Source organism: Chenopodium quinoa, unplaced genomic scaffold, assembly GCF_001683475.1.
Source record: "Chenopodium quinoa cultivar QQ74 unplaced genomic scaffold, ASM168347v1, whole genome shotgun sequence".
Lineage (NCBI taxonomy): Eukaryota > Viridiplantae > Streptophyta > Magnoliopsida > Caryophyllales > Amaranthaceae > Chenopodium > Chenopodium quinoa.
The window spans coordinates 7,821,748-7,846,423 of record NW_018745684.1 but is presented as its reverse complement, the minus strand read 5'-3'; the positions used below and the strand labels follow the sequence as shown (position 1 = coordinate 7,846,423).

At 34.1% G+C, this 24,676-nt stretch overlaps 2 protein-coding genes across 2 annotated transcripts; one reads left to right on the top strand and one right to left on the bottom strand.

Annotated features, from left to right (window-relative positions):
• Positions 1-337: 337 nt before the first annotated feature.
• On the bottom strand, positions 338-3,331 carry LOC110718021 (protein FAR1-RELATED SEQUENCE 5-like). Its single transcript, XM_021896823.1, has 5 exons — positions 2,669-3,331; positions 1,485-2,205; positions 827-1,442; positions 390-454; positions 338-346 (listed from the first exon to the last, which is right to left on the bottom strand). Exons 1-5 carry the CDS (start codon positions 2,950-2,952, stop codon positions 338-340), a joined length of 1,695 nt encoding a protein of 564 aa, XP_021752515.1. The 5' UTR covers positions 2,953-3,331.
• Positions 3,332-10,862: 7,531 nt separating this feature from the next.
• On the top strand, positions 10,863-11,752 carry LOC110718020. The gene is made up of 2 exons (XM_021896821.1): positions 10,863-11,321; positions 11,441-11,752. The coding sequence occupies exons 1-2, from the start codon at positions 11,157-11,159 to the stop codon at positions 11,750-11,752; spliced, it is 477 nt and encodes a 158-aa protein (XP_021752513.1). The 5' UTR covers positions 10,863-11,156.
• The last annotated feature ends 12,924 nt before the right edge of the window (positions 11,753-24,676 follow it).

Sequence of the window (24,676 nt, the reverse complement as noted above, 5' to 3'; positions counted from 1 at the left end):
TAAAAATAAATTTTGCTTATTTGACAAATGAGCAACTAACTATTTGCTCATTTGCTAAATGAGCAAAAAATTGATTGTTCATTTTCCAAATGAGTAAATAATTGATTCTGTTAAGAAATATAAAATCAACAGAATATTAACAAAATTTAAAACACAAATTTCCAGGATCTTTATTATTTCTTATGGTATTTTTTTATGTGTTGCATTTTATTGTTTGAAAAATAGCAGGATCACCTGCAACCCCCTTCCTCCCTTAAACAAGAACACACACACACACTTACACACACATATACACATAAATACACATACACATGCACACAGACACACATATATGCATTCACACACACTGACACAGACACACACAAACAGATACACACATAGATACACACAGATACACACACACACATAGATACACACACAGACACACACACAGATAGATGCACATACACACACACTGACACAGACACACACACACAGACACACACACAGACACACACAGAAACAGATGCACATACTTACACACACTCACAACCTGTAATACAATCTGAAATCAGATTTTGTAATTAGATTCAGAATTAGATTTTGAAATTAATTTATGGAATCAGAATTATGATCAGCTACTGAATTGAAATGTTTAATATATAATGAGGAGATGTGCCAAAAATATTAAATCTTATATTTATGTAAAGTTATCATTACACTTTTTTTGGACTATTTCTAATATCATGGTGACTCAATTCACCCCAACCTCTACATAATCTCTTCTTTTTCTGGTTTTTTTCTACAGCCTTTTCTTTTTCTCCCTTCAGCCTTTTTGCACTTCTACCTCTTGTTTCAACATTTGGCACATCAATCCCAACCCCTTTCTCTTTTGAAGTCTCTTCATTTGATACATGAACTCCAGTCCCTTTATTCTTTGAAATTTTTGGAGGTTTGACAATTATTTCAGTTGGCACACTAGCTCCAATCAATAGCTCAATGTCTTGTGCTTTGTTGTTTGCACTTCCTGTTGTTTCATTATTTCTTGCAATCCTCTTAGCTTCCAAATCCTTTCTTATTCCTTGAAGATTTATCACAAGATCTTGAATATCTTCATCATTTCCTTCTGCCAAACTTACACAAGTGTGTATCTCTGACCATAAGTCATTTAACAATTTTTTCTTGTCAATTAAATTAGCACATTGCTCCAACAGGTTTCCACCCAAGTCAAAAATTGGTTTTTTTAGTGCCATAGTAGTCCATCTGTGTAGCATATACTGCTCAGGAATGGTTTCAAACCTTTTTGCTTTCCAAACCCAAATCATATGTCTGCATGGAATACCTTGTCTATAAAACAACTTGCAAGAACATGTGGTGTCATAGTTAGTTGGATTAAACACAACATCAAATGTTCTAATTCGATTTCCTTCACTTACTTTTGCAACTTCCAATCCATTTTCTTTCTTCAATTCATCAACACCATAAGAAAAACAAGCAATTTCAACCTCATATTGAAATTCATAAAAGACAGAGTTAGTATATAAATGCGAGGCATGCTTTTTTATCCCTAGTGGTGTTTTGCACTCAGGATATTTGTGCTTTGAATCATTATCATTCTGACCTTGAGTGTATCTCTGGGCATCAATTGCAGCTTCATATCTCAAGTAAAACTCAACAAGTGACACATGAGGACTGATAAAGGAGCAGAAAAAGTTGTTTTCGCTTTCGGATCTTGATGTTGTACGCATTATTCCTCCAAGGAACACATCTCTGAAATACGCCGGAATCCACTTGTTCCTTATCTTGTACATATAACCTAACCACTCATGTTCTTCCAAGTGGTATTCAACCATCACCTTGTTCCACCTTTCTTCAAACTCAACAGGTTCAATTTCAAGATGCCAAACACAAGCACATAATTTTTTTAGGAAACCAGTTTCTTCTTGCATGATTGATTTCTCCACCTTATCTGGTAACTTTTTCATTATGTGCCACATACAGAACCGATGTTCAGTCTTGTTAAACACACTTTTAACAGCAATTTTCATTGCTGGATCTTGATATGTAATCATACAATTCGGTTCATTTCCACCCATTGCTTTAAGAAATGATCTGAACAACCACTCAAATGACACTATATCTTCCTTCGCTATGAAACCAGCAGCAAAAGTAATGCAGCTCTTATGATGGTCAACCCCTGTAAATGGAGTAAACACCATGTTGTACCTGTTTACACATACAGATTAAATTTTAAATGATCAAATAATTACACACACACATACATACACACACATGTACTTAGACACAGACACACACACGCACACACACACACACATACACATACATACACGCACTCACAATCTGTAATAGAATCTGAAATCAGATTATGAAATCAGAATTGTCATCAGCTACTGAAATAATTCAATGCTCATTTGACAAATGAGCAAATAATTGATTGCTCATTTGTCAAATGAGCTTATAACTCAATGCTAATTTGTGAAATAAGCAAACAATTGCTTGCTTTTTTGTCAAATGAGCAAATAATTGAATGCTCATTTCTGAAATGAGCAAATAAGTCAATGCTCATTTGTGAAATAAGCAAACAGTTATACTAAGTTCATTTAAAACAAAGTTATTAATTTACGCTATAGTTATAACATAAAAATGAATTGTGATTTTTATGAATTACCTATTGGTTTGGTATGTGGTATCAAAGGATACCATATCACCAAAAAGAGCGTAACTCTTTTTACAAAGGGGGTCAGCCCATAATGCTCTACAAAGGCAATAATCTTCATCCATCTCAAAATCAAAGAAAAAAGCGCTCCACATTAGCTTTTTGTTGGTAAAGTTATCCACGAACATTTGAGCATCACTTCCTTGAATGTATGCTTTCAAATCTCTATGAAAATTTTTGAAATCTTGCTTAGATGCACCGATGTTATCATATCCTCCAACAATTTCCTTCATCATTCGAAAAGTTGCAACAGGACCAATATTCACCTATTTAAAGAACAAAACAATTTGTCAAATGAGCAAATAATTTAATGCTCATTTTTCAAATGAGCATACTACTTTTATTAGAACATACAGAGAATTCATGAAACATAAGAGACTTTGAAAGTCGTACCTTAGAATTATTCACAATTATTTTTTTGTGCAATATGTTCATTTTTCTTCCTTCTTTTTGGAAGAGATTGCAACTAGTTGTATAAAGTGCATGAGTATGTCCCTCATGAAATTGTGACACTATGAATTTGTTATCATCACAATGCTTTATGACAATATGTGCCTTGCACCCAACACGAGTAACGAGTCTCTTCCTTTTGATTGAAGTTTTTTCTTCATTGCTTTCCCCTTCGTTGTTATTTGAATCTTTTTCAACAGTAGGCTTTCTTTTCTCTTTGTATCCTTCTTTATTGCATAAGATATACTGTGATTTCAATTCTTTGCTTCTTCTTTGCCTTTTAGTTGTAGACTTTCTTGTGTTGAATCCAGCAGCAAATGCGTATCTTTTATAAAATTCAAGGCCCTCTTCAAGATTATTAAACTTCATCCCTATAGCTGGTTTCAACTCATTGGGGCATATTGGAAGCCATTCTTTTGTTCCTCCAGAAGTGAGCAAAGGCGCTACTTTAGGAGAAACTACTATTGTAGGAGTAGTTGCCACATTTGTGATGGTACTAGAATGACTGTCAAGTTCTTCGTTGTTGCTCATCATTTCTGACATTAAATATAATAGAAATAACAGGTTAGTAACAATTCCATAAAATAGTTTAAGGAAGCTCATTAAAAATCTCATATGTGTTGCTGAATCATGTTTTTAACCATACTAATTACTACTTACAGCAGAACTCTTACACTTACTCACACACACACACACACACACACAAAATAATTTCAGAATCTAAAATAGATCTAAAATCAGATTCAGAATCAGAATTGCAAACAGAAAGATGAGGGGGGAGGGGGGAATAGGTTTGTATAAGGACGTGTAAGAAGGGAGTGTGGTTGGTGTGCAGGAAACAGACCAAGAAGAAGGGGGGTGGGGCTTGTGTGCAGGCAAGAAAACCAAGGAACTCAATGCTTTGATAGCAGAAACTAGATGATTTGAAAAGGAGTAAAAGTTGATAATGCTACCCTTCACTATGATTTGCAAAACCTAGCATATATAGCATTCAGTATAGCATATTTTCCTACAAAAACCATACATTCTTAGACACACACACACACACACAGTAATTTCAGATTATCATAGCACACAGAAGTGCTCAATCTAAGAAGCACAACCACTTGCTCATTTGATAAATGAGCAATTAAATATTTACTCATTAGCTACAGCTACCTCTTTCATTTTCATTGCTTCTGCAACTTAAATATTTGGATTTGCTCAATTTAATTATGTTTGCTCATTATATGTTTTTTTATATTATTACAAATATTTAGGTTTGCTCATTTTATATTCATTTGCTCATTTTAAATTTGATTGCAAATTTTCAATTTCTATCAAATTAATCAAACCTAAATTGTTGATTTAATTCAAAAAATTTCAAAGAAGTAAATTCAATCAAATCCATAATTGATGCAATTAAACAAGCAATTCAATGAGAACAGAACAAACCACAAAAATCGAAAATTATCATGCAATTAACATGCAATTCATAACCTGGCGATTGATGCAATTAAATATGCAAATTAATAAGAACAGAACAAACCAAAAAATCAAAAATTATCATCCAATTAACATTCAATTCAATAACCTGGCGAATTTGATTTGTAGCAGCGATTGCAATCGCGATTAGTAATATAGCGCAAGGCGAGCAAGGTCGGTGTGAACTTGCTTATGATTACTTTGATGAAGCAATTGATGAAGCAATCTGAAGCAATGAGAAACAACATTACTGATTAGGCGCCATTGATGAAGCTCTTGGTGGAGAGAGAAGTTAGTTAGCTAGGTGGAGAGAGATGACAGTTAGGTGTGATTTTAGGAGTTTTATGTGATTAATCACATGCGTTGGATTGAATACAATTTGATGGCTGAGATTGGTTCTCACATATAGGATGTGTTCTCACATAGAAGGTGGTTCTCACTGGATCCCGACCCTATATATATATATATATCTTACTAAACTAATTAATAAAAATAAAAAACTAAATTACATCATATAGTTGTCCTAGCACCTAAACAACAAGAAATGGGCTAAACGGAGAACTTTGACCTTGTTTTTTTGGACTTATTTTTAGTTTAGTTAAGTTATAATTAGTTCAGCTTATCTCAAAAGAACAAGTGATCTTTTATTGTTTACTTTACCTACTTCTCCTCAAAAAATAAATATACCCCTTTCATTTTATTATAATTGCTCCTTCATTTAACGTTTAACGATCAAACAAGAAAAATAATTAAATTAGATAATGCATGTATAAGGATACTCTTACTAGTGATTCAACATGATGATAAATGGTATTTTATATATAACTCCCTTTAATTTGTTTCTTTTGATGTTCACAATTTGTGGAAATTTGTTAAGTTATTTATAGTGTTATTAAAAATAAATAAATAAATAAATAAATAAAAGAAAAAAAAAAGTCATGTAGGGTTATTGCTTGATTCATCTCAATAATAATGAGTGTTTCAAAATAGATGTCGCATTTAAAATGTGATGATGATTGATGAGAGTGAACAACATAATTAAATTACTACTCCGTGTTTCATACTTCATGGAATTATGGATCATTGATGATATCGTGGTCATATTCTCATATATAGTTGGTGTGGTTGATTGATGGTAATTAAGAATATATGCACATAGACACTTAATTAGTAGAAAAATTAATCAAAGGAAAAAAAAAACTCCAATAATTGCACCTCTTCATAAAATTGCTAGGTCTACTTCACACGTAGAAACCAACTAAGCAATTGATATTGTGGGTCATCATACACTTATACCTCATTGATTTAGAAATTATCGATTTAGAAATTCCTACAATCATCAACGAACTTTATTATTATTATTATTATTATTATTATTATTATTATTATTATTATTATTATTATTATATACTAAAAGAGAGACCAGGAGTAACACATGTCATCTCCTGATTAAATTTTTTCCCGCCTAAATATTTTTCTAATTTTTCTTTTGCCTAAATCTTCTTCAAAGATGTAATCATATAATACATTATAAAATAACTTTCCTATTTTTAGCTAACATATATATTAGGTATTTATAAATCATGATGAACTTAAATAAGGTCAATATATTAAAATAATATTATCAACTAAGATTTTTATATTTTCATTCTTTTCTTTCTCTGGTCATAATTTTATTTTATTTTTAATATAGTCAAATTTTTTTGCCAACAAATATGTGGATTACTGTGTACATTTATTTTCTTTTCTTTTGAATAAAATAGAGTACTATGTACTAAAGATAGAAGATGTATATTCCTACAATTAAAAGTCATAAACTCATAATAATTAGCAATGACGTATTGAAAATTGGTACAAAACTTTTCCATCAATTTATTTTGAACTTAAAAAATTAAGAATAATATACAACACAGGTTATTTTTTTTATGGAGTACTTTTTAAAATTATTCCTTTTCATTTAATATGCATATGTTTTTTTTTATTTATTTATTTATTTTCAACAAACCCAAAACATTCGATGAGAAGTAAATAAATGAGATTGTAACTATCTTTGACCTTATTAACAGTGCATTTCATTTTGTGAAAATAATGCAACATGTAATTTTAAGTAATCTATTAAAGATATTATAATTTACAGGTGATGCGATTTCCTCAAAAAAAAAAATTAAATAGATAAAAAAAATAAAAAATAAAAATTGCGATAAGGACATTTTTCCTATAACTTCAATAAAAATGAATAAAAATTATACTAAGTATATTTACAATATTTTATGTTTAATATTAAGGGATCTTAGACAAAATATCCACTAAGCAAATTGTAATATCAAAAATAAAAAAACTCTTTACTCACTAAAGATCAATCAATAACTATGTACTATCTCTGTTACATATTATGTGCAGTTTTTGAATATTTTATATCTCACAAATAATACCCAAAAGTTGCACATAATATGTAACGGATCTAGTGTTAAAAGACACACCAGCAATGACACATGTCATCTTGTAGTCACCTGATTGTATCTCCCCATATACCAAACCTAGTGATGAGTACCTTTCACGTTTTGATTGACGAGTTTGGATAAGAGTTAAAGGGACGCGCAAAGTTTCCTTAAGCCTTTACCATCTTTCTAACCTTACCCAAAGTGTTTTAATCCAAAAACATTCATTTCGTGTCCCAAAACATTCATTTCGTGTCCTTAAATCCAAAAACATTCATTTCGTGTCCCTAAAAACATTCATTTCGTGCCCAAATTATAAAAAACATCCAATCTGATTACTTTGGTCCGTTTCTCCAGTCCTTTTATTGTTTAAATGGATGGGGGTTTAAAAAAAGCTTTTCAACGATATATTATAAGCCCAAATCCGACTTAAAACGAATGAGATATGGCCAAAATACTAAACCGAGCCTAGGTCCACTTTTATTACGACCCAATGGTTATATGGAGTCTAAATATTTAATTTAGGCCCCATATATGATCTGTAACACCCCCAAAACTCACACTACGGAAATACAAATATAATACGTATAATTATATCGTAGAGATAGACTTAGGCGTATTACCGCCACGTGATTACGCAATGCTACTCAAACTACTAATTAAAACATTAACTTCGCAACAGAAATTCAAATTCATACTCACGGTGTCCCAACTTCTGACAGTAACGACAAGTTACCGGGTTCCCCTCACGGTTTCCCTGGGTGGTCTTTCTCATACTGCTTGCAGTGATACTTCCTCTTGGGTTTCTCACTCCCTTGGTTTCCATTCCCTCTAGCATTGGACGACTGGCCTCCATTCCCCTTCCCAAAGATCAATTTGTTGTCCCAGAATTCCCTTGGTGGTTGCCATTGGGCTTATGTCTCTTTTCACCCCCGTGAAAAGAGTCTTGGTTCTTCCTTTTCTCTCCAGAATGCTCCATCTCTCCCCCCTTGATCCTGTACAGGTGGGCTGCACGGCCATAGACTTCATCTAGGGTCTCAAAAGTAACTCCCCCTAGCTTCCCTTGAAGGGTTAGTGTTAGGCCTTGCTCAAATCTCTGAGCTTTGATGGTTTTAGTGGGAACTACTTCCAGAGCAAACCTCATCAACTCAATAAACTTGTTGTAGTACTCATTGAAAGACATGTTCCCCATCCTTAGGTTGGTAAACTCCACACACTTCTGCTTTCTCAGGTAAGAAGGGTAAAACTTCTCCCTTAAGGCTTCCTTGAACTCATCCCACCCAAAGTTTGGTTTCTTCAACAACTCATCCTTTCTTTGGGCCCACCATAAGTTAGTTTCCTCCCTCAGATAATAAACACCATTATTCACTCTCAGCTCACTTGGGCAATTGATAGCATCAAACAAACTTGTCAAACTCCCTAATCCAATTTTCTCTCTTTCCCCAAGTAAACAGGTGGTTTGGCTGCAGCAACTCTCTTAAAAACTTCGCTATAAGAGTCAAGTCAGAATTACGGTTTCCTTGGTTCACCACTTTCGTGATGTTTTCAGTGATATGGGTTAACTTTCTAAGGACCTTTCCTACTTTGGAACTAGTGCGCCTACTTCCCATTTGGTTTCTCATCCTTGCAGACATACTTCTTGGGTATAATTACCATACTTTGAAAATTAAAACAAGTTCTACTTATATAAGTATCTAATTCACAAAATAACATAAGAAAAATTCAATAAAAATAACTTCATTTCATTAATAATCAAATCGAAAGTATAACTTTGCCATCTAAGGCAATTATTGAAAGCAATAAACATAGCATAGCTCAATCATTCAAGCAACACTCTCAAAATAGTCATCCTCATTGGGATCATAGTCAGGATCATCTTGCTTAGCCATTCTCATATCACTTGGGTCAGTCGTGAAAGTTGGGTTATATCCGCTGTAACTTGAAGTATAACCTGAACTTGAATTTGGGCTGTAATTTGGGCTTTTGTGTGGACTAGCACAACCACAAGTTGGCTTTGAAGAAACATTGGGATTTTGTTGAACTTTTCGTGAAGATGGATGGTATTTTAGACTTGGTGGCTTTGGATCAATTTCTCGGTTAAGATTTCTGGCCTTTTTTGCAATATGAAAATGGAATTTTAGACTTGGACGCCTTGGAGGTTCATAGCTTGGAGTAGATGAAGGAGAAGGGTAGTTCTTGCTCCTCCTAAGAGTTGGTATGGAGTCATCAGTGGAGGACTCAAATTCACGACGATGCTTTCTGTATGCAAAAGGTAGTTGAGCATTTAATTAGTACATTTGGTCAACTTCTCTCAAGGTGGCATTCTTCGAAAGTTTGGGAAATCTCACAATTCTCCTCCTAGACTCATAGTCACGTTCAACTTCAACATAGTGCAAGTCTCTTTTGAAGCTAGACATGGTTGCTAACCACTTCCCTTCATGATGGTGTTTTTCATTTCACATTCCATTATCCTTGATTACAACCTTATACTTGTCAAAGAGAGGTTCATATTTGAGAACTCTAGGCAACTGGGCTAAGGCCAAAAAAATCATCCAAGGTGGTCGGGTCAACACTTCAAACTCAAACTGTTCATAGAGGCCAGGGTTAAGGCCAAAGTAACTATGCCAGTCACAAACTCACTAACAATGACTCCATCATCTTTCCAATAATGCAAGTTAAAGTATTTATTTCTCATTTCATCAATCTTTTCCATCTGTTTCACATACACATGCAAAACAATCAATTCAATGCCAATTCACATAAGCAATTCAATTCAAAAATCCATTTGTATAAGCAATTCATAACTCAACCAACCAAGTATAACTCAAGATCACCCAACTATGGGCAATACCTCAAAAATTCGGACCTCTTGACCATAGAATAAGGTGTTTTAACACCAAATTTAATGCACACATAATCACACAAACTCAAGCTTCATATTGTTTCAATTCTTTATGTTTTCGAAAATAATAATAATGTACTTGAATCATGATATTAGACGGTCGAGCACGCGTCTCCTGGGTAAGTTACCTACAGCGTCGAGGAGAGCCTTGCCTAGACAGAGAGTCGTACTCGAGAATCCTTTTCTCAATCATCTTTCCAAATAAGAAAATAGTTTTTATTTTAAAAATAATGCTTTTGACTTTCACAAACAAATGCGAAACTTTATCCTATATGCCCTCTTAAGTCTACCCATAATTTTTATTTATTCCCATTTTAATCTAAATAACACCCCCAAATCTCCCTCTACGGAAATACTAGTATAATATGTATATTTATATCGTAAAGATAGACTTAGGCGTATTACCGCCGCGTGATTACGCAAGGCTACTCAAACTACTAATTAAAACTACAACTTCGCAGCGAAAACTCAAACTCTTTTTTTATTAATACTTAATAAAATAGTAACTATTGTCATGAGTACTCAAAAATGGAAACAAAGACAAACATTCCTAAACTAGGTGAAGCATATCCCGAAACTCCCAAATGCTCATTTATTGACTCCACCTGAAAATAGTTAACATTGCTTACCATTAAGGTAAACAGGGCAAACCAAAACAAATAAGAAATAGGGATTAGAAAAATATGCTAAGTACGATGAGTGCAAGATAAGTAAATACAATTTATTAGCAAACATGCTTTTAAAACCTATTCCAATAATTAATTCAATAATTCCAAACTCATAATTCAAAACCAATTCTCAAGATTGTCAAAATAATTCCAATAACTCAATAATTCAACAATAGTGATTTTTAAAAGGAAAAATTCATGGGAATAATCCCACCTTTCACCCGTTCGTTTTTAATAATCCCACCTTTCAATTATTTTTCAATAATCCCACCTTTAGGTAACTTTTATTTTTATTGGTCCTTACAGGTTACCTCACCTGTTTTAGCCGGTTTTAGGCCTACGTGGCTTCTAACGGTTACTTTTTTTTTTTAATTTTTTTTTTGTTTGTTTAAAAGTGCCACGTCCCTTAGTTGATTTCTCTTCTTCTTCTTTCTCTGTTTCCTCTCTTCCTTAAAACACCATTGTTGGTCGCAAATTCCCCTATCAAATTCATCTCTTCTCAGTGAAATTTGGTTGCAATGGCTAGTCGTAGGCACGTTGGTTCAAGTGGATCATCTTTGTCAAGGTCGTTTGGTTGGGGTTTGCCAAAATTGAAGTGTAAATGCGGTGTTGAAGCCGTAATTCGGAGGGTGAGGAATGTCGATAATGTGGGTATGAAGTTCTACGGATGCCCTAACTGGCCTGTAAGTGTGGTTGGAAGTGACAAATTTTTTGTTTTTGGAATTGAACTTGTAAGATTATTCAATTGGAAAAACCAAATTAGGGCTTTCAAATTAATTTGATTTTGGGATTTTTTTTACAGGAGGGTGATTGTGGGTTCTTTCAGTGGGTTAATGCTAACAATATGGACCTTGAAGATCTAAGATTCCAGGTTTTTGAAAAAGATACACAAGTTGCTGAAAAGGAGATTGAAATTGATTTCATGAAGGAGCAGTTGAAAAAAATTGAGAAGAATTTGGATATTAAGAAGGATGAGTTGAATGATACAAAAATGGAGCTTTCCCACACTAGAATTGAAATAATGAAGGCGGCAAGGAATGTAAAAAACTTTTCCATTGCTCTGTTTGTGTCATGGATTTTCTTTGCTTTTCTGTTAGTGTATTTGAAGCCATGACAGTGATATTGAGTGGAGATGATTGTAGGTTAGACTCATTAGCTTGTTTAGGTTTGGACATGATTGTATTTTTTGCATTTGTGACATGTAATATGGCTTTGAAAAAACCTTTTTAGTAGCAAGGCATGTTACTGTAACAGTGAATTAATGGAAGTTATTGTTACATTGATTTGCTTTCAACTTGAATTATGTTGGTGAAGTTGTTATGTTGAACAAATTAAGTTGGTGAAGTTGTTATGTTGAACAAATTAAGTTGGTGAGGTTGTTGTGTTGAACAAAATAGCTTGCAAATGGTCTGGCCAACAAACACAAAATGAACACTGCCATGGTTCATTGCATTATATTGTAATATGCCCAAAAACAATAAAAACTGTTGTCAAAAGATTACATAAATAAAGTACCAACACTTAATTACTTAATTAAACCAAAATGAGTTATTGTTCATGCCACTACTTAGATGACTACTGAGTTGGTTGATGCAAGGTCGAACGTTGACTTTCTTGACTGCACTGGAACCAGTCCATAGCTGTTCTTGCTGATCTTGTTCTCCTGTCATTGCCTTGGGTCTGCAAACAGATACAATAGCATATTAGCATTAGTATGACATTAGTTGCAAGCAAAATGAGACACACTAATAGTGCCAACATAAAGGCACTCACATTAGTGATTGCAGATCCATCTAATGCAATGAAGACACCTACACCTGCTGGGACCTGGTTCCTTCCTCTGCCCCCTGGTTCCACCCCTGGCCCTTCCTACTCCCCTGTTCCCACTTGAAGCACCTCTGCTAGAGCCAGCAACATGTGAACCCCTTCCTCTTCCTGTCCCAGCATTGGCAGCAGCACCTCCTCTACCCCTTCCACCCCTTGATCCCCTACCCATCAAAATTGTTCTTCCCCCTCTACAAAGTATGGTAGGTTGAGCAGTTAGGGAGTGGTGGGTTGTATCAACCTGAGTGGATTGCACAGATGCAGCTGTAGGTTGAGGTGTAGCTGCTGTTGCAGTTTGTGATGCTGCTGTGTGTTCAGCATCCTTGCGAGGCCTCCCTCTTGCCCTCTTTGGAGCAGGTTCAGCTGGCTGCACATTGTCCTTGTTAGGGCACTTCCTTTTGTTATGCCCTTTCAGTTGGCAGAGAGAACAAGTCATTTCAATCCCTGTTCTTGTCAAAGAACCATATTTTTTGGGGTTCTCATGTGGATCTTTAATTCGATTTTTTCTTGGCCTCCCTGGACCAATTTTGATTGGTGGAGGATCAATAGGCATGGACACTACTGGCCAGTGCCTTTCACCTTGAATTGGTGGAATACAACTCATCAACATCCACAAAACAAATGCATTAGTTGACAACTACAGTGGCAGACAAAAATGAATGCATTAATGGAATTGCTTTGTTACCTGCATACACTGACAAATAAGTGTCCCTATGGTAGCATTGATCCACAAACATCTCTGGTTCCTTGCCCATGAAAAAAATAGAAGCCACTGCATGGAAACATGGGATGCCCAGCATGTCCCATTTCCTACAAGTACAGCTTCTGCTTTCCAAGTCCACCACCAGCTGATCTAAGTTGTAGTTCACATTGAAAAGGGTTTCAGATGAAGGAGTAACTTCACACTCTGCAGCCTTTGCCTTCTCAACTTCCAACTTGGCTTGTATTCTTGGACATAGCAATGTGGTGACTTTCATCATACCTTGCCTTTTCACCACCAATCTCTGCATCAAAGTAGCTCTTATCTCTTCTAACATGTAGAGAAAATGTTTTGTCCTTGCTTGAATGATGTACCCATTGAATGTTTCTGCTATGTTTGAAGTAATTGCATCAGTCTTCACTCCTGGATTCAGAAAAGCTCTGCAGAATAATTCAGGCCTATGTAATTTGAAGTCATTGGCTGCATCCACATTCAACTCTGCAAGCTCCTACAGTCCTTCATTGTAATCAGCCATATTGTATGCCTTAGCAATTCTCCAGAACAACAATTTCAGCTCATCTCCTTTATACTTCTTGTGCCAGTGAGCAAATATGTGTCTAGCACAGTGTCTATGCTCTGCCTTACGCAGAACAGTTGAGACACTATGCACTATACTCTGCTAAATTACAATACAAACAATACAGAATTCAAATTAGCACAGAATAGGCAAAGAATTCAAATCAGAATACAAACAATACAGAATATACAATTAGCTCACAGTTGAGAAATAAGTTAGGACTCATACCTGATGCTCATCAGAAATGATAGAGACCCCTTCTCCTTCTTCCAGATTTAGACAAGCAGCAACTTTCATGAAGAACCACTCCCAGCTGGAGTTGTTTTCACCTTCAACAACAGCCCAGCACACTGGGAACATCTGGTCATTACTGTCCCTGCCAACAGCAGCCAACAGTTGACCCCCCAAAAAGGTCTTGAGAAAACAAGCATCTACTGCCAACACCTTCCTACAACCTTGAATCCACCCATTTCTCAAAGCTTCAAAACAGATGAACAACCTCTGGAACATTGGTGGGAAAGCCTGCTTTTCAATGTCAGTAACAAGCTCCAATTCTGTTCCAAGACTGCATTCCTCTATTGCCTTCAAATACCCACCTAGATTGTTGTAGTGGTCATGCATTGACCCATGTAACAGTCTATGGGCATTGTACTTGACTCTATAGGCAAAGTATCTAGTCACCAACATCCTGTATGCCTTCCTTATACACTCAATAATGTCTTTTGCTGGCCAATGTGGCCTAGTTTTGAACACATCTAAATATTTCTTTGCAACAAAACTTGATTTGAGTTGCCTGTTCCTCTTCATATTTCTCTGACAAGTGTGAAGTCCTTTCAATGTCTTCACAACTATTGTAGCCCTCCTACTATCCCAGGAAGCATACACATAGAATGGACAGCTTCCTCTGCATTTCACACCTAACCTCTGTGATCTCTGTTTGTTACTCACAACAATACTCACATCTCTACCCTGCAACACACCATACTTAGCTACAGCATCCTTGAAATCATCTCTGTTTGCAAATTTCTGCCCAACTTTCCACTCAAAACTTGAAAAATCTGTTTGTTTAGACACCAACAAACCTAGTCTTTTTCTCCTTCCAGGAATCAAATCTTCCTCACCACTATCAGGTGGGGTATGTATTTCATCATCACTCTCTTCATAATCACTCTGGGGGCTAGAAGGTTCACCACCTAATTCTTCCCCAACATCTGTCCTGTTCACAGCCTCCTGCTGTAGTTTAATTCCCTGAGCTGCTTCAATTTGTATTTTTCTTGCAATATCAACAAGCTGGGCAGTTGTATCCCTTACCCTTTGCCTAGCTATGTTGTACTCTTCTCCCCACTATCAGACTGATATTGAAGCTCCTCATTCAAGATCTCTTCACTCTCCTTCTCATACTCATCCTCTGCCTCCTCAGAAGCATAATCATCTTCAACTAAATCATCACCACCATCCAACTCTGCATGTAACAGATCCTCTTCCCCACTGTCATCTGAGTCTTCCCCACTGTCATCTGTACCCACTTCTCCAAAGAAAGGCTTGCTACTAACTCCTTTTCCTTTGCCAACCAGTGGGTTATAACTAGGGTCAACTGTGTCACTATCACTGCTATATTCTGGTATCAAATCATTAATGGGGATAGGGCTTTCAGGCCTTGAATCTTCCCACTCAAAAGTGTTTACAGGGTCATTTTCTAGAGTTTGGTGAGCTATTTCATGTGTTGTACTAGGGTTTATAACATATTTTATTCTACATGTACTTTTATTAGATGGGGAAATGGTTGGTGGAATGGTAATAAGTTCAGTGGGAGCATCTTCTTTTGGCTTTAGTGAGCTGTCAAGGTCTTTTTGGGAAGTTTCAACAAGGGCTTTTTGGGAAGGTTCAACAAGAGTCAATGCATTACTTTTCTTCCTTGGACTACATCTAACAGGTGGTCCCCTCTTTATTGGAAGTTTTTTGGCTCTCATAGATTTGGGTTGGGTCTTCTGTTTTGAGGAGGCAGGTTGTAGTTCTTTGGGAAAGAGAATTGGGTCATTTTCACAGTGCATAGCATAAACCTCCACCCCCCATGCTTCTCTGCTACCCTTATCATTTCCCTCATACTGTCATCATCTGTGACCCTCCTCAACCTATCCTCCATACTCAGTCCAGGAACTAAGTATAAAAACCCCTGAATTCTACCATCATATCTAGCACACTTCATAACCAACTCCACAAGATAAAAAGAGCATAGTTCATCAGGGTCTACATCAAAGGTTCTGTTTTGCCCATTCATATAACACAACACTCCATTGACACGCTGCTGAAACACCCCTCCATGCCACATTTTTAAGGTTATTTTACTACAACCCATACCTAAGTTCACAACAACTATAACACAATTAACATTCAACAAAAATCAACAGCACAACACAACAAAAACCTAGCATTTAGGTTTCGAAATCAAATCACATAAACCGACAAAAAAATCACAACATAACACAAATAAACAACAATTCGCAACAATAAGTATCAAATACATTGCAATCATATAGAAAAATCATCAATTTCGGGTTAAGGTTCGACATTTACTTCGAAATTTAGCAAATTTTCAGGCGAAAATCAGGGTTCGAAAAACTTACCTAAAATGGGGTTCTTCGCTTTTCAATTTTTACCAACGATGGAAGCTTCACAATTTATGGCACCGTACTCAAGTTGTTGAAGCTTCAATTATGGCTGATGAGCTTTTTTACAGAGCCTCTGTTCAAGTGAGTAATGAGGGAGGGAGGAACTCTACAGACATTAACGAGGGTAGTTGGAAGGAGAGAGAGATGACATGGCATGTTTTAGGGGGGAAATCAGACTACCCAAGTACACGTCACAATTGCTTACCTTGTTAGCCGGTTTCAAGTTAGATGGGTCCAATAAAAATAAAAGTTACCTAAAGGTGGGATTATTGAAAAATAATTGAAACGTGGGATTATTAAAAACGAACGGGTGAAAGGTGGGATTATTCCCATGAATTTTTCCTTTTTAGAATCAGTTCCGATTTTCAAAAACTCAATTCCTCTCCTAAGTGTGCACACACCCCAAGGAAGTATCTTTATATTGAAAGGCTATCCTTGAGGAAAGACTAGGTCATACAAAGTCCATAGTCTTAAATGAATTCGCATACTGGGATTAATATAATCATGCTTATAAAGCTTTTTAAAAAATTCAATAATTCCTCTTTCAATCAATAATTCCAATTTTTATAATAAATCAACTCAAACTCATTTTTATTTAATTCAACATGCTTTCAAAATCAAACATTTTTAAACTTGATAAATAATTCCATTACTCAAAACATGATATTAAAATCAATCCTTCAATAATTTATAAAAACCAATCCTTTAAACATACTTTATTTCATAAATCATAATTCAAATCAATTTAATTAAAATCACACAAAACATGCTTATTCATTCAATCAATTTCAAAGGTCTAGCCACCAAAACGTACCTTGATCCTTGCTTAGCAAACACACAAAAGGGACATCAAGAACTCTTGTCATAAACACCCTACAATTAAATATAACCTTAATCAATATAAGGTCATCAAATAATCACAACAATAAAAATAAAATCCCCCAATTATATGCACATGAACCTTATAAAATTCTTTTTCATAAATTTGAATAATAAACTGATTTTTATTTATTTAAAAACACTCATAATAATTTTTATAAAACTCCCATAATAATAATAATAGAATTAATTAGGAGAAGAGAAGAAGAAATAGAAAACCGAAGAAAAGGAGGAAGGAGGGGCACGTCAAGGATAGCAGCACGCTGGCAGCTGGTTGTTGGTGGTGGTCGGAGTTGAGGCTGGCCGGAGGAAGGTGCCAGCCGGCGGTGGAGGTGGTGGCTTGTGGTGGCTGGCGCAAGAAAGAAAGAAAAAGAGATAAGAGAATAAGAGAGAAAGAAGAGAGCTTTGGTGTGAGTTTTTAGTTATGATTCAAGGGATATTTATAGGCTAGCTCATGAAAGAATTAAGGTAAAAAAATGTAGGAAGAATTATGACAAATTTGGTTTAAGGAATTACTTGGAAAAGAGAGCTAAAGAATTAAGGAAAATGTAGTTTTTTGGTGATTAAGCAATTTAAAATTATGGTAAGTATATTGTCATGAAAAATAATATGGTAAATGGTTTTGCTTGGGGAATAATCAAGAATGGTTTAAGGTAAATAAATAAGATGATTAAATCTTTAAGGGATGGGAAATAAGAATTAGGGAAATAATTAAGAATTAAGGAAGATAATTAAAATACAAAATTACCAAAATAAATTGCCCAAAAATCACCCAAGATGGCCGAAATTTTTGAGCTTTCCTAAGCTCTAATTTTCGGCCCTCTTGTTTAGACTTTAAGAATTATTTTTTTTGATTTTAAGGATTAAAAATGATTATGTAAATAATATATAAAATAATTAATTAGGAAAATACCAATTATTCACTAATTAATTTCACCAAGAAAATCAGATTTTCCTTAGTAAGAAAATCCAAAAATTCCTAGCTAATTAATTAGGAAATTCGACCCTTTTTAATTAAATAAGAAAATATAATTTCGCTTAATTAAAATATTCGATATATATATATATATATATATATATATATATATATATATATATATATATATATATATATATATATATATATATATATATATATATATATAATCTGGTTTTAAAATAAAATTAATGGATGATAAATCTTATCCAAAATCCAAAATAAATAATTAAGTTATAAAATGATTTTGGCACCAAAATTCAGATATCATTGTGGCTCCAAAGTCCAAATAGTAAAATAAATTACTAAAATACCCTTTTTAGAAAATATTAATTAATTAATTAGAAAATACGTATAAAAAATACGGGGTATTATATGATCATATTCCTAATTCTAAGTCAGCTAGAATATTCTAGAATCTTCTAGAAGGTTCTAATCTATCCTTCCCGAAAAAATAAAGATCAAGAGTTTGAGATTAAATAGAACTCTTATAGTAATCCTTGAATTATCAGAAGACGTTCGGATATATTTTGCAAAGATAAAACACCGGAAATAAACTTCGTACAAACAATTTCTATCTTATGAACCATCGCAAAGCGACAGACCCTGTCGCGAAACGCCAGGTCTGTCGCGGTGCGACAAAATTCTGGGATAATTTCTCTTTATTTAACTTCGTCGCAACGCAGCAAAGAGTTCTATCATAATTAGAACTTCTTGTCTCATTACTAGAAAATAGCCCATTAACGACGAAAAAATTCCGTCGGAAACACCTTGAATTCCGTCGGAAAATCCATTTCCGATGGAAATTCCGTCGAAACCGGTTGTCGAAAAAGATTTTGAAGGAAAAACGACCTTTTCCAATGGAATTCCTTCGTCGGAAAAGATTTTCAAGAAAAGTCTGTCGGAAATTTCCGAAGGACAATTCCGCTGGAAATTTGCGACGGGAATTCCATTGGAAAATGCTTCAATCAAATTAAAAAAAAAAACACGCCGCACCACCACCGGCACGGCGTATCACCACCTCCAACCCCTAACTAACCCTAACCCCAACATCAGACCACCACCACCACTAACCACCACATCAGACCACCACCAACCCCTAACTAACCCTAACTCTAAGCCCAAACCTCAGACTTCCACTTTCCCCAAACTAACCCTAAGCCCAGATCTAACCTATTCCCACCTTAACCCGAACCACACCACTCACCCTAACCGAACCACACCCACCCCCTAACCCTAGACTAGATTCACCACCTTAACCCACCCCACCTAACCCTAACCGACCCAAACCAAACCCAGATCTACAACCCTAACCCTAACAAATTCGGCTGAACTACCCATCCTAAATAAACCTGTAACACCCCAATAATTCTCTCTTAAAAACCTGTAAATACCTTTAACAATTTGCAAGAGAATTACTGACGTGCTACCGCCACGTATTCAAACGTTAAGGCTAGTTCAGAATTTAGCAGCGAAAAACTAACTCAGTTATAAATAAGTTTCCAAAACCAATAATCAAAACCAAATTTAGTCTTACAAGCTGGAACCATTAAGGCCCTTATTCAAAACCCAATAAAAGTAGTAAATAAATCAAACCAGAGTAAATAAATATACTGTGGAAACATCCAACACTCCACTCAAAATCCCACCACCTTGATGCAAGTTCTGATTATGTATAAACCTGTGATTAATCTGCTCCCCAATATTACAAGTGTAAAAATTGGATCATTACAGGGTCATTGAAAGGCGAAGGTCATGACCAGGAAAAAGACATACAAAAGCATGCAATCAGCAACGCTGAGTATATACAAGCTATGAAATATAACAAAGAATCCCTAACATGTTATTAAAAATCAATCAGCACACACAATCTAATTATTGACTCAAACACACACGCCTCAACTGTTAACATTACTGAGACTTCACTAATTACCAACAATAATTCATTTCATTACATTCATTGATTGGATTAAGCAATAGACAAGGTTGTCTCCCCATGCTCCATTTTGGAACATCAATAAAGAAAAACCCTATGCCTCCTTTCGAAAACATTAATAAACATCCAATGGCAGACGGGCGCGACTCCGTGGCCATAGCTAGTATGAGATCTCATCTAACTCCTTATAGTTTTAAAAAGTATTTGTAAACAAAAGACTCGTAGATCAGACGGCCTCTAGAAAGTACACGGCTAATACCCCATGTACCCCAACCCCTATTTGTCATTACTCTAGATGTGCACAAATCCAGAGTTTTATTGCTCATTTATCTTGCACTTTACGTGATTTACAAGTTTAAACTTGGTGATGAATCAAATGCAAAACAATACAACCAATCATACATCCATCATTCAAACAATTCAAATTTCCAATTCAATTCTTGATTTATTAGTGACAAACAATATTTATTATTGAATCCTCTAACTACCTTGGTGTATAAACACCTTAAGTGCATAGGGCATCTCAATCCTCAACCTCCTCTTATAAGACTTTAAATCTCCCTTTACCCATTTCATTTCATTAATTGTGAACGAGTAATAAAATAATTCATTCCATATATTCATGTACCTTTGTCTCTAAGCCCATCTTGCAAGTTATTGCATAAATAACATTTTCAAGAAAAATCAATACGCATTTCTCATACATGAATCAAACCAATCATCACATTAATCATCAATCAAACTCACTACCAAACAATTTCATCCAATCTACAAGTTTTCTAACATGATTCTAAGTTTTTCCCAGTCCTTAAACATGCTCCTAAAATCATGGTTTTCGTATCCTTGTACGTACCTTGAGTAAACGAGTTGGTTGGCCACTTTAGGAACTAGAAATCGCCTTCTACAAAGTCCCCTCCTAAACCAAATAATAATAATTCAATCAATACCCAAGCAATATAATTTACAGCAATACTAACTTACTTTAAAACCCCTTAAACCATTGAAATAATGCTTTTAAATTACTCACATTAGTCAAAGTTAATAATTCAATAGTTTAACTATAAGTTTATATGTTAAAATCATGAAAATATAGCTTCTAACATAGAATTATAGACACTCTAAAGTAAGGATTATAATTTGGAAATTTAGTTTAAGAATATAAAACAACCTCATAAACATCTCTAACTTGAAATAATCATTATATAGTAGGTTAGTATGTTAAAAACCTAAAAATCCATCATAAAACCATGATTTAAAACCTTTAAAACCAAAATTAAAAATCTGAAAATTTAATTTAATTGTAGAATGTATGAATACAACAATCTAAACTTAAAATATATAATTAGAATTCAACTAGTTTCATAAAAGCTCAATCAAACCTTCAAAATTCAGTTAAACAACACTTTAAAACCTTCCTTTTTGCTAGAATTAAAAGCTTATATATTATTCTTAAAATTTCCTACATAAAAACATTAAAATACATACTTATTCATAAAATTACAGCAAGTTTAAAGCTTTATAAAAATCTGAAAATTTATTTTAAACATTAAACCTTCGTTAAAAATCAAAAATTGCCCAAAAACCACATTTAGAGGTTGAATTTGGCCACGAGAGGGTGGTGCTCACTACCAAAAGTAGTGAGATTTGATTAAAATGGTTTACACACGAAAAACACTATTTTTTTTATAAAATCGGACGAGTTAGAATTTAAACGTGATTAAAACGTGATTAAAAAAATTAAAAACGGAGATCAAAGTTGATTACAGAAAATAGAAAATTTGGTTTTATGCTTAATTAATCATTAGAAATTCAATAGGAACAAAAGCCCCAAATTAATTGATCATTAGAACCCTAAAATCCCAATTTAACTAAATTAAAACCCTAGGTTTAAAATTACAAAATCTGAAAATTAAAACAACAATTATAATCTGAAATTATTAGTTTAAAACATCAAAAACATGATTTTGATACTAAATAAACTAATTTCAAGCAATAAAAAACCAAAACCCAAAAACCAATTACATAAACTTTATGAAAATAATAAGAAATAAAGGAGGAAGAAAATGATACTAACCTTTTGTGTGTGGGAAAAATTTGGGGATTCATGGGGTATTTATAGGAGAGAATTGTAGGGTAGAATTGGGCCTCATAAAAATAATGGGCCAATTAAATAAACAAATGGACTAGACTTTGTTTTTATGATAATGGATTGTAGGATAAAGGTTCATAAAATAATTTAGCCTAAAATAATTTTTGACTCAAATTAATAATTTGAAACTTTTAAAATTAAATTCTGAAAAAATACAAATAAATAAAATATTTAAAGACACGGGGATTACAAAACCACCCCACCACCCACCTAAAACCGCCGCCGCCACCGCCGAAAACTAGAATCGCAACCCAAAAATTAACACAAAAAAAAAACAAAAATAAAGAAAGAAAATTAAAAACAAGAAAACATTAAAAAAAAAAGTAAAGAAAGAAAATTAAAAACAAGAAAACATAAAAAATAAAGAAATAAAAATAAAAAAAAATAAAACAAAAATAAAGAAAGAAAATTAAAAACAAGAATACATACCTTTACAACCGAAGCTTTGAATTTCACCTCGAATTTGGTTTAATATGGCCAAACTCGACCATGAAACCTCTAGATCTAGGGATTTCAAGGTTGAATTTGACCGTAAAAACCATGAATTTGATCATAAAAACCATAGAGAGGTAAAGAAAGGCGTGAGAAAGAGAAAGAAAGAGAGTAGAGGAAGAAGAGGAAACAGAAAGAGAAAAGCATAGGAGTGAGAAAGAGAAAAGTGAAGAAGAGGAGGAGAGAGAAAGAGATAGAGGAGGAAAGAAGCGTGAGATCTGAGGAAGAGGAGGAGAGAGAAATAAAATAGAGTTTTTTTTATTATTTTTTTAAGAGAGGAATGAGTGGCGTGAAATATAAAATCAACAAAATGAAATTTTATTTTTTTAATATATATTCCAACGGAATTTCCGTCGGAAATTTCCAACCGATTTAAATTTGTCGGAAATTTAATTTACGACGGAATATTCCGTCAGAAAATAATATATTCCGACAGATTTATTTTCGTCGTAAAATTCCGATGGATTGTTTGAATTCGCCGAAAGTTTCCGACGGGAATATAAATTCGTCGAAATTAGTTTCTGACGAAATTATGCGTCCGTCGAAACTGGTCCGTCAGAAATGGGCTGTTTTCTAGTCCCCTATAAATAGAGGTTGTTTTCCCCGATTTTAGATCATCAACAATCATCATCAATACTCAAATTTCTAATTCCCATGTTCTTAGCCTAAACATATTCAAGATACATTCCAATCATTCACAGTACTTCCTTTGCGTGATTCGAATACTCCAAACCATACTTGACGTTGTCTTCGACCTCAACGTGAAAGGTTGATATTTCTGAGGGTTTGGTCCCAAATCTCTATTTCAATTCTTAATTAATTTTGTTTACTATTTACTTTATTGGTTTTACTTTCTTAAAGTTTACTAACGTGTGTATTTTATAATAGCAAGAAGGTCGAAACATCAAAGTAAGTAATTTAATTATTTGATTACTCTCTTTTGGAATAAAAATCATGTTTAGGATAATATGTTGATTTTGTTATTAATGGCATGCGAGGGTTATTAATCTGTTTAGTATCAGCCTAGAATCTTATTACTAACGATATTTTTTATGATGATGATTGCGATGTTGTTATTATGATGATTATTAAATTAATTATATGTTGCTTGATTATCGATGATTTGTTGCTATTGCTTGATCACGCTCCCTTTTTGTAGGTTTAAAGGGAATTTGTAATTGAAATCACGCCTAATAAGATAATTATAATCGGATTTAGGTTTAATATGGTTTTAATTCAAGTGAACACCAAAATTAGATTTAATTGTGCATTAATAATCAACCAACGTAGATTAAACAGGTTTAGGTCTAATTTGATGTATGTATGTTGATCAAAAAGCGCGCATGAATATCAATAAGAATCAAGTAAAGGCCTATTTAGGGAAGGTTTGACCTCTTTAAGGTTAAGTTCGTACCATTATCTCCAGATATCCAGTCATGGTTCCACACCACTATAAATGGAGTTAGCAATCTCTGTGATTGTGAATGGGGTGTATTTTTCACAATCGTGAACAGTTTACAAGTTCCTAAAACTTGTTGGCGAATCTTTTTTTCTAGCTTCTTTTCCTTGAAGCGCCGCCATGCTTTAAAACATGACCCACAGTAGGGCGAGGTAAAATTCCCTACACATCTCCTGGTTAAATTTTTTCCTGACAAAATATTTTTATATTTTTTCTTTTGGTTAAATCTTCTTCAAAGATATTATACATTATAAAATATCTTTCCTATTTTTAGCTAACATATATATTAGGTATTTATAAATCATGATAAATTTAAATAAGGTCATTATATTAAAATAATATTATCAACTAAGATTTTTATATTTTCATTCTTTTCT